The 8,297-nt window shown below is 43.2% G+C and overlaps 1 protein-coding gene across 1 annotated transcript; it reads right to left on the reverse strand.

The window, feature by feature from the left end:
- Window positions 1–6,595: 6,595 nt before the first annotated feature.
- tcima (transcriptional and immune response regulator a) lies at window positions 6,596–7,582 on the reverse strand. The gene has a single exon (XM_079515395.1). It carries the CDS (start codon window positions 7,506–7,508, stop codon window positions 7,203–7,205), a length of 306 nt encoding a protein of 101 aa, XP_079371521.1. The 5' UTR covers window positions 7,509–7,582; the 3' UTR covers window positions 6,596–7,202.
- Window positions 7,583–8,297: the final 715 nt, after the last annotated feature.

The following is an 8,297-nucleotide window of genomic DNA, read 5'->3' on the forward strand; positions in this document are numbered from 1 at the left end:
CCCCCATGCTGGCCAAGCTCTGACCTATGTGTCTAACTCCAGGGACTCATCTCACACACACCCAGGGAACAGAAGAACAGAAGAACACATTGACCAGGCAGTCCAGAGAGAGGACACTGCAGGTTATTAAAGGTTAGTGTTAGCACATTCACATGCAGTATCTGCTTACAGTACCAGTGCTTACACAGCGCTTCTCTCAGGGTTCTCAAGAATAATACTGTTAACAACACCAGTTTCTGCACAATAAAATCCTGAGTCTTCATTTAACTATGACAGTGCCCAAATGGACCATTTGGGGTAATTTGTACAGTCTCAGAGTTAAATTGAACAGTAGGTTTAATCGAACCACAAAGAAATCACAGGGGGTTGCTTGCATCTGTCCAACATTTCCTCTTTCTAAGAACTGTGGGCTCTCTTTCATCATTAATGACCATGTTGTTTCCATCTGCTGGGTGCTCAACAAGGGGAGTGCCTTGCAGATCATTTACTTGTCAAATCAACACGCGTGCGACAACCATGGCAACAGGAAATTGAGGCAATGCATGGCCTGAGCCATTTTGTTTTGCTTGGGATATGGATGCAGCGTCAATGTGTCTCCATGTCCCCCCAGTGAATGCTGTCCAGGTTGCAAGGGTCATCTCCGACGCACGCCACTGACGCAATACAAACGTTGATGTTGGGATAAGCCCAGAGCACAAAAATGCTACAGTACAACAATCAAAGGCCACAACATGCACAATACACTGAGTCATCGAAAAAACAGACAGATGCGGCCCTCACTAAAACTGGAACCCAGTTGCGTTTCCTATTTGATGACAGTCACAATTAGCACTGACAAAGAGGTGCCACATTTCAGGAATCCCTTTTGATGGGCTGAACAATGTGGATCAACACATCTCTTTTATGTTCTAGGAGTTATGATCTCATCTGGATGACGCTACAGACCCAGATGGGGGGAGGGGGGGGGGGGGTCTTCTGGGAAAATATGTGAGTCAGACAAGCCGGCGCGGCAAGGAAAAAAATCATGTTCTAGTACCCATTCTTTCCCCTCTCAAACGTCCTCACACTTCCTGTATGGAGCCCTGTCTCACTGTGCCCTCTGACCTTTTGCTCTGCCTATTGGTGGTGCCCTAGAGCCTGATTTATACTCTGTAGTACGACAGTATAGTTTGCCTAGCTAACAACGTGTTGCATTGAGCGACACCACACACACACACACACACACACACACAAATTAAGCGTAGGTCTTCCCAGCCAAAACCATCTGCTTTTGACACACAACACATGACAGAACTAGAAAAAGTGTGTGTGTGTGTGTGTGTGTGTGTGTGTGTGTGTGTGTGTGTGTGTGTGTGTGTGTGTGTGTGTGTGTGCGTGTGCGTGTGTGTGTGTGTGTGTGTGTGTGTGACGCGGCTTGGCCTGTTGTAGCGCCACCATGAGGCTGATTTGAAAACTGTCAAGTGGCATTTCTTCCTCATTCTAGTGGGAATATGCATGCACAGTTTCACCGCAATCGGACGCTGCGTTGAGTAATTGTGGCAATTTGCACAAAACGGGTACAAAGCGGGCTACTCCTAAAAGGTTTAGAAGCCAATCGTAGGCAATGAAGGTGGATTATGAGAAATCAAACAAATGCGTCTTGATCACATGACTATGGAGAGCATGTGTACCGATTTGCGTGAAATTTGGATAAAATCTGAAGGAGTAATATTAGAAAATGTGTTTTACATATGTCGGCCTCCTGGTGGCGCTATAAAGAGCAGATGTGAAAAATTCCAGGCAAAGGTTTTTCCTTGGCCTCTAGGGAGTTGGCATACAAAGTTATCCACAGATCCGTGCAGTTAGAGGTAAAAACACTTTTCGGCGAGTTATAGCGCCACCATGAGGCTGAGTTGAAAATGTTCACGTGGCATTTCTTCCTCGGCCTAGTGGGAATGTGCATGCACAATTTCACGGAAATCACACGATGTGTCTATGATTTGCAGCATTTTGTTTGAAATTGAGCACTCCTGCAAACTTTGGAAGCCAATCTTAGCCAATCAGGATGGAGTCCGAGAAATCTGAAAGACCGGTTTCGTTGAATGGCTCTAGAGAGACTGTGTACCAATTTGCGTGACGTTTGGACAAAATCTGTAGGTGTACTGTCCAAAAACTTGTTTTGCACAAAGCGGCCTCCTGGTGGCGCTATAACAGGCCGTTCTGGAAATTCTTGGGCAGAGGTTCATCGTTGGCATCCAGGGAGTGTGTGTGCGACCGGGTTAACGGTGCCGGAGATTAGCTGTTCACAGACGGACGGACGGACACACACACGGACACACACACGGATGGACGAACGGAGTGCAAAACATACTCTCTCCCCATGCCTTCGGCCTGGTGGAGACAATGACCGAAGACAAGCAAATCATGGTGGCATGGTATGTGGTATGGACTAACTTCAAACATAAAACATTTGGAGGAGCCAAGTATGTGTGATTCAGGACTGAGGAGAAGGGTGCTTGAGGATTAGCGTATGGGTGTGACAAACAGAGCAGTCATTCTCAGCAGCCTCTGCTTTACTTTAGAATAAGAAGAAGAAGTGGAAGAATCCAATAAACAAGCATTGTTTTTCTTACTGGGAGCAGAAGGCTCTGACGTTTTAGAGGAATAGTGCTCAGCAGATGTGATACACAGTTCAGTGGGTTCTTCCAAGAAAGAAGCTTTTGACTCTACCCCTCACCTGGTGCCTGGTGGTTGTTATCAGGGCACAAACCTGGAAGAAACTATCCTATTTTTCTATTGTTTATAAGCATATCATAAACATGACTGGTGACACGTTATACAACACGTTAACATATTAACACCATAGGTAGATAATCCCATGACCTACTCTTTCAGACCTAGAAACCTTATCTACAGGCCACAGTGAGTGACAGTAGGCCACAGTAGATGCTTGTTTGTCCCAGAAATTCACCTGACATTGTCATTACACAATTTTAGTAGGCCTAGTTTTGTAAACAAGCTAACCATGCAGTCAAATCCAGAACTGACCAGCGTTTGGCTGGTGGGTAGTGATAAGAACCCATGGATCTTATCAATGTCTATACAAGGGCACAGTTTTCTCAAATGGAGGAGCCCTCTTAATGTCTATGGAGGTCTAAAATGAATTTAGACTTGCAGTAAGTCTTTAGAAAAGACAATTGTTTGGCTTTTTTTAACAGCTATGTTTAAATTTCCAAGAACAAAAGCACATAATTTAAGTTCAAAGTTTATTTGACAGGCTTTTGTTAATATAACACGGGCCAAGTGTGAAGAGCAATTCAAGACGACCCCTGGTCTTTATGAACTGAGAGTCTGAGTCATGAGGAGTGGCGGCTGATTTTATAGTGGTATCTTCCCAGCCTACCGCTGACTAATCCTCAAGCCTGTACAGCTCACAGTTCCTCATCACACAAGCGTGCGTGGCTTGAACCGGTTTGCGCTGGAGACTGCTGCTTTTCCCTGTGATCAGGGCTCTGCTGTCTGCTCCCTCTTCGTCTCCTCCCTGGCTATTCCTTTCATTTGCTTTCTCTGCAAAGAACTTCTGAAACCCTCAGCTATAATTACCTAGAATAAAAGGTGTTATTTGTGCAGTACCAACTGTACCGTACAGAATGTGGCACAAGTCTAATCTTTAGATTGTCTTATACTGTAACACAGAGGACGAAATGAGATTTTGTCATTATTCAAACAGCAAAAGAAGAACTGATCTGTGACACAAAGACGTGAAAAAGAAACCCCAATCATGTCTGTTATGGGCAAGTTTATACTTACACCGTACGGCCATGTCACTCTCCAAACTGAAAAACGACATGGCGGTACAATGAATTATAAATGAATCTATAAATTCATAAATGATGAAGGCTTAAACATAGCTTAATTTTGCCTCCCCCCACCCCACCCCACACACACTGTCTATGTGTCTTCCTGTCACCGTGGCAATGCCCTCAACACAGCAGGCCAGAAGGGAGACTGCCACGGCGTCTGTTTGACATCAAAGCATAAAGCGTTTCTAAGACTTATGAAAGACAGGAAGCGGGTGGGAGAGGACAGCCCTGAGTCAAACATATCACACTGCCAAGACAGCCAGGACAATTGCCTTAAATATTTAGCTTTCTTTTCCTTAACAATTGGACAACCTTAAAAGGGTAAAGAGGGGGCAATAAAAAAACTGCCTAGGGCAAGACACTGTACACTTCTCAGACAAAGGGACAATTGAAATGATAAAACAGATGACACCTGAATAACAAATCATAAACTTGAAAGCTCCTTCCACAAAAAACACGCTCCAGACACTCAACAGACACATTTTCTATAATAGACACTCGTAAAATGTGAAGCTTTTTATCGAGACTAGTTCGTTCTAGTTAGTACTCAGTGTGTTAGATGAAACAGTGAGCAAGAGATAATGTGCACGCAGAGCACTAATTGGTCCTAGCATCTTGGCACACTTTTGGCCAAGCGCAGGTGATTTTCTTTCCCCCTGAGTTTCCCCGATCCCTGAGGCCATAGAAAGCAAGAACTTCCTTTGTCTGCTGCACATGCAGGCCCCGGTACAGTCAGATGTCAGATGACGTAGCTACAGCAAGCATGGAACCAGTTTGAGCCGGCAGAGGGACTGTCAAAGCAAGCAGATTAGCAAAGCATCCACTCCACTGATCTGCCCGGCTACTGCTAAGCTTGCCTATAGATTCTCACCATGGATGAAACTCTTCACCTATTGAACTGTTTAAAACATTGTGATTGTAGATATAATAAAAGGTTATAGGAGGGTAATTTGTGTTTGAGTCTTTTTGTTCCTTTATGTCCAAAATGCGGCCCACGGGCCAAATGCGGAAGATTTTTATGCGGCCCACGGCTTCATACCTGAATTGTATTATGAACGGCTCACCCAACAGTATATGGGACATTTTTACATTGAAGTTTTTAATTCACCTGGGCATTTCCCAGAGTATAATTTGTCGGGATTCCTTGTTGTCTCATTCTGAAGGGGTCAAAGAAAGGCCATTTTACCTTGGACGTCTGGTTATATTTGGTAATGTAGTTGGCCTTGGGTGTTTCAATATTTTCTAATATGGCCCCCTTTGAAAAAGGTATGGACACCCCTGCTTAATGGTAAATGAAAGAGACAGTATTCTAGCACCATAATACTACTCAGTCAGTCAGACTCTTATCTAGAGAGTGAGGATGATGATGAGCTACTACACCTTACACAAACACACTGCTGAGCACAGCCTCCTCCAAGCCAAACTGGTTTGCACCGGTCTGATGTGCTGCCGGTAGAGGGAGGAAACCCAATACTAAATGTTAACCACATCCACCCATGTGTAAGGCTACCCATCTCCAACGTTTATTTGTTGCGTCAGAATAAAAAAAAGGGAAAATGATGTGTCCAAAATTTGTACTATGCACAGTTTGTCCTTGAAAAACATAACACTACCGCAAAATCTGATTGCATGATGCAAGACTCCCTTTAAAGACATTGTTCAGTGCCATGATCATTTGTGTTTCTGTGGTGAAATGGTTTATGTTATATCATTGGATTCATGTGGTACTGAGTGGCATAACATTGTCAATATGAAAACACCCAGGTTGTTGGAGTGTTATTTTTATTATATTTATTCTAAAAATAAAAACATACCCTCAATGGGTTCATCTCAACAAATCATTATCAGCTAAATCTAATCTTTCTTGAAAGAAGCTACGGTATAGCTACCATGTGGACAGATAAATGTGCAGTTTCAAAACAAGTAAACAAGGTTGCTGCAGTTATTTGAAAATATTTTAGAAATCCTGTAATCAATCTTTCTTGAAATAGGTCAGAAAAATAGCCATATGTAAAATTGTGTATAGTGACCACTGGTTTCAAATATCTTTAATGTTTCAAAAGAATCACTCAAACTGATATGCATCATATTCAAATTCAGTAATATAGGCCTACCTAGATCTTTATGTTATCTGTAAGATGTCTAAGATAGTAAGACCTGATTCAATAAATTCACTGGTTAAATGTATTCATACCATTTGACTTTTGTGACATGTCACTTGTGTCATTAGTAACCAATACTATATACACAATTATATAGTAGGTGATCGAGGTCAAGAGGAGAATTATTTTTATATTTTACATTTTAGGCATTCAGGTGCTCTAATAATAAAACAGAAACATTGCAACGACTGAAAATGACTGAAGGGTTTAATGTCTTGCTCATGTAATTTTTTCATTGATCCCCTTTTTCATTGATTTAACCTGCTGTGACATTTACTCTGGACAAGCCTTCAACACCAGTCACCCTGCCACATAAGCTACTCTTCCATTGTTTAAAGGCTAAACAAATAAATACATTTGCCCATTATTGTATCCTAATAAAATGAGCAGGTTTAACATAATATGTTAAACTTGGTCATTTTATTAGGATACAATACAATACCATTGGTCAATAACCTCTGACCTATTCAGAGTTGTTCCCTTAAAAATGAATTAGTGTTCCTTTATAAAGATAGCAGGGCTGTTGTAAAATCACATGAAGGGATGTGATAGCATATGAGGCATGGTAATAATGACAAAAGATGGTCAAACTTTAGTATAGAACATTGTTTTATTAGAAATAGAAAAAAAAGACATATAAATGCAAGTGGTGGCACTATAAAACGTTTGAGACACAACATAGCCTACATTAGTGGCCACCAATGGAACAGTGTTCAAATTGAAACTGATAGAAACAAGGCATGTTTTCGTAAATCAGAGGCATTTTATAGGCATTTTTTTCGGCACCAGTCTCTTTTTGCTGCAATTTTGCACCAGCAATAACGTTGTGCGGCCAACTGTCAGTCACGCATCCATCTGAATGCACAAAGTCCCAGGAAGAGCGCTTGGGGTTTCAGCCCTGAGAGTATTCCAAGCCATTTCATCTCGTCCCTTCCATCTTTGTCCAGTCCACACGTGATGCGACCCCCTCGGTGCTGTCACACCGTCACACGTGCTGCTGTGCATCTTCATCGGATGGTGATACAGACACTCTTTTTGTCAACAGGGCCATTGGCTTTGGCTCCACGTACGTATAGTCCACGCGATTCACCGGTCCACATATAGCGACAGGCTGAGCATCATCACCTGTTCTGCGCCGTTCCGGTCATGTCAGGAGTGCACTTCAGCTCCCACGGAGCCGAGAGAGAATGGAGAAGACTCAGCGTAGCTTGAGCAGCTGTCGGACCATGCCCGCGATACGGAGGAACTTGTCCTTCTTTCGCTGCTTCAGAGCCATAAGTGCTCTGGCCGTCTCATCGGGGTCCTGGGTGAAGGAGAAGATGCTCCTCACCCGCTCCTCCGCCTTCATGTCGCCCGTTTTCTGGAACAGCCTCTGCAGCGCGTCCTGGTTGACGTTCTCAAAGATGTTGGCCACGGCTCTCTTGCGGTGCGCCGTGTCGAACTTGTTCCCGTGCACCGACGGGCTCACGCGATGGGATTCCGAATACATGATGTAGGTTGACATCGTTGCTTTGTCTTTTAGTCAACTGCCTTTGTCCGAGACCTCGGAGTTGTCAAGGAAAGGCAGTTGCTCAGAGAGGCAGTCAGAGGATTGTGACTGAGAGAGCTCCGACTGCGGTATTTATAGGGCTGAGCACTCGCAGTCAGGAACCAAATACAAGACTGACATCATTGCACGGAAAGCGCCTCCCCCTCCCTCTGCACTACACAGCATGTTATAACAACAACATCAGGCAGCGCACAAAGCAAGGAAGGCACAGCATCATTCAATGCAATGCGAGCAGTTATGAGCTCAGCTCAACTGCTCAAGTAGTATTCAATTCAATTAAATCTTTATTTAAGACTCAGGGTCCATAAACTCCATATCACATACTGTACAAAATACCAATACACAATAAAAATAAGATAAAAACAAACCGATGAATGAAAACCATATAGAATAGATTGATTGATTGATTGATTGATTGATTGAAGAATGTATTAACAGTTTGCAGAATTACAGTACATTTCAAGCACAAACTCAATACAAAGGCTGTTAACTGTGAGTGGACGACCCAATTAAGCCCAGTCTGTAGAGGCTGTTTCGCCAATGTCTCCAAATCATGGAAGAGAACCGGTTAGAACTTTGCAGGGTTGGTTAAAATCATAATTTGACACAGTTGTCAGACTCTTCTAACCGATACATGGATTCATTACGTTTCTTAGAAGGGCTTGCTTGACAGGTAGGTAGTGGCACCCCCAAGTTAACAAACAGCTGGCTGGCACTGTGCAATCTTGGTACCCTCAACAGCAA

The sequence above is a fragment of the Electrona antarctica genome (assembly GCF_951216825.1).
Source record: "Electrona antarctica genome assembly, chromosome: 12".
NCBI classification, from domain to species: domain Eukaryota; kingdom Metazoa; phylum Chordata; class Actinopteri; order Myctophiformes; family Myctophidae; genus Electrona; species Electrona antarctica.

Bases quoted from the DNA above. Each gene is read 5' to 3' on its own strand.
- tcima (XM_079515395.1), bottom strand. From the start codon at position 7,508: ATGTCAACCTACATCATGTATTCGGAATCCCATCGCGTGAGCCCGTCG.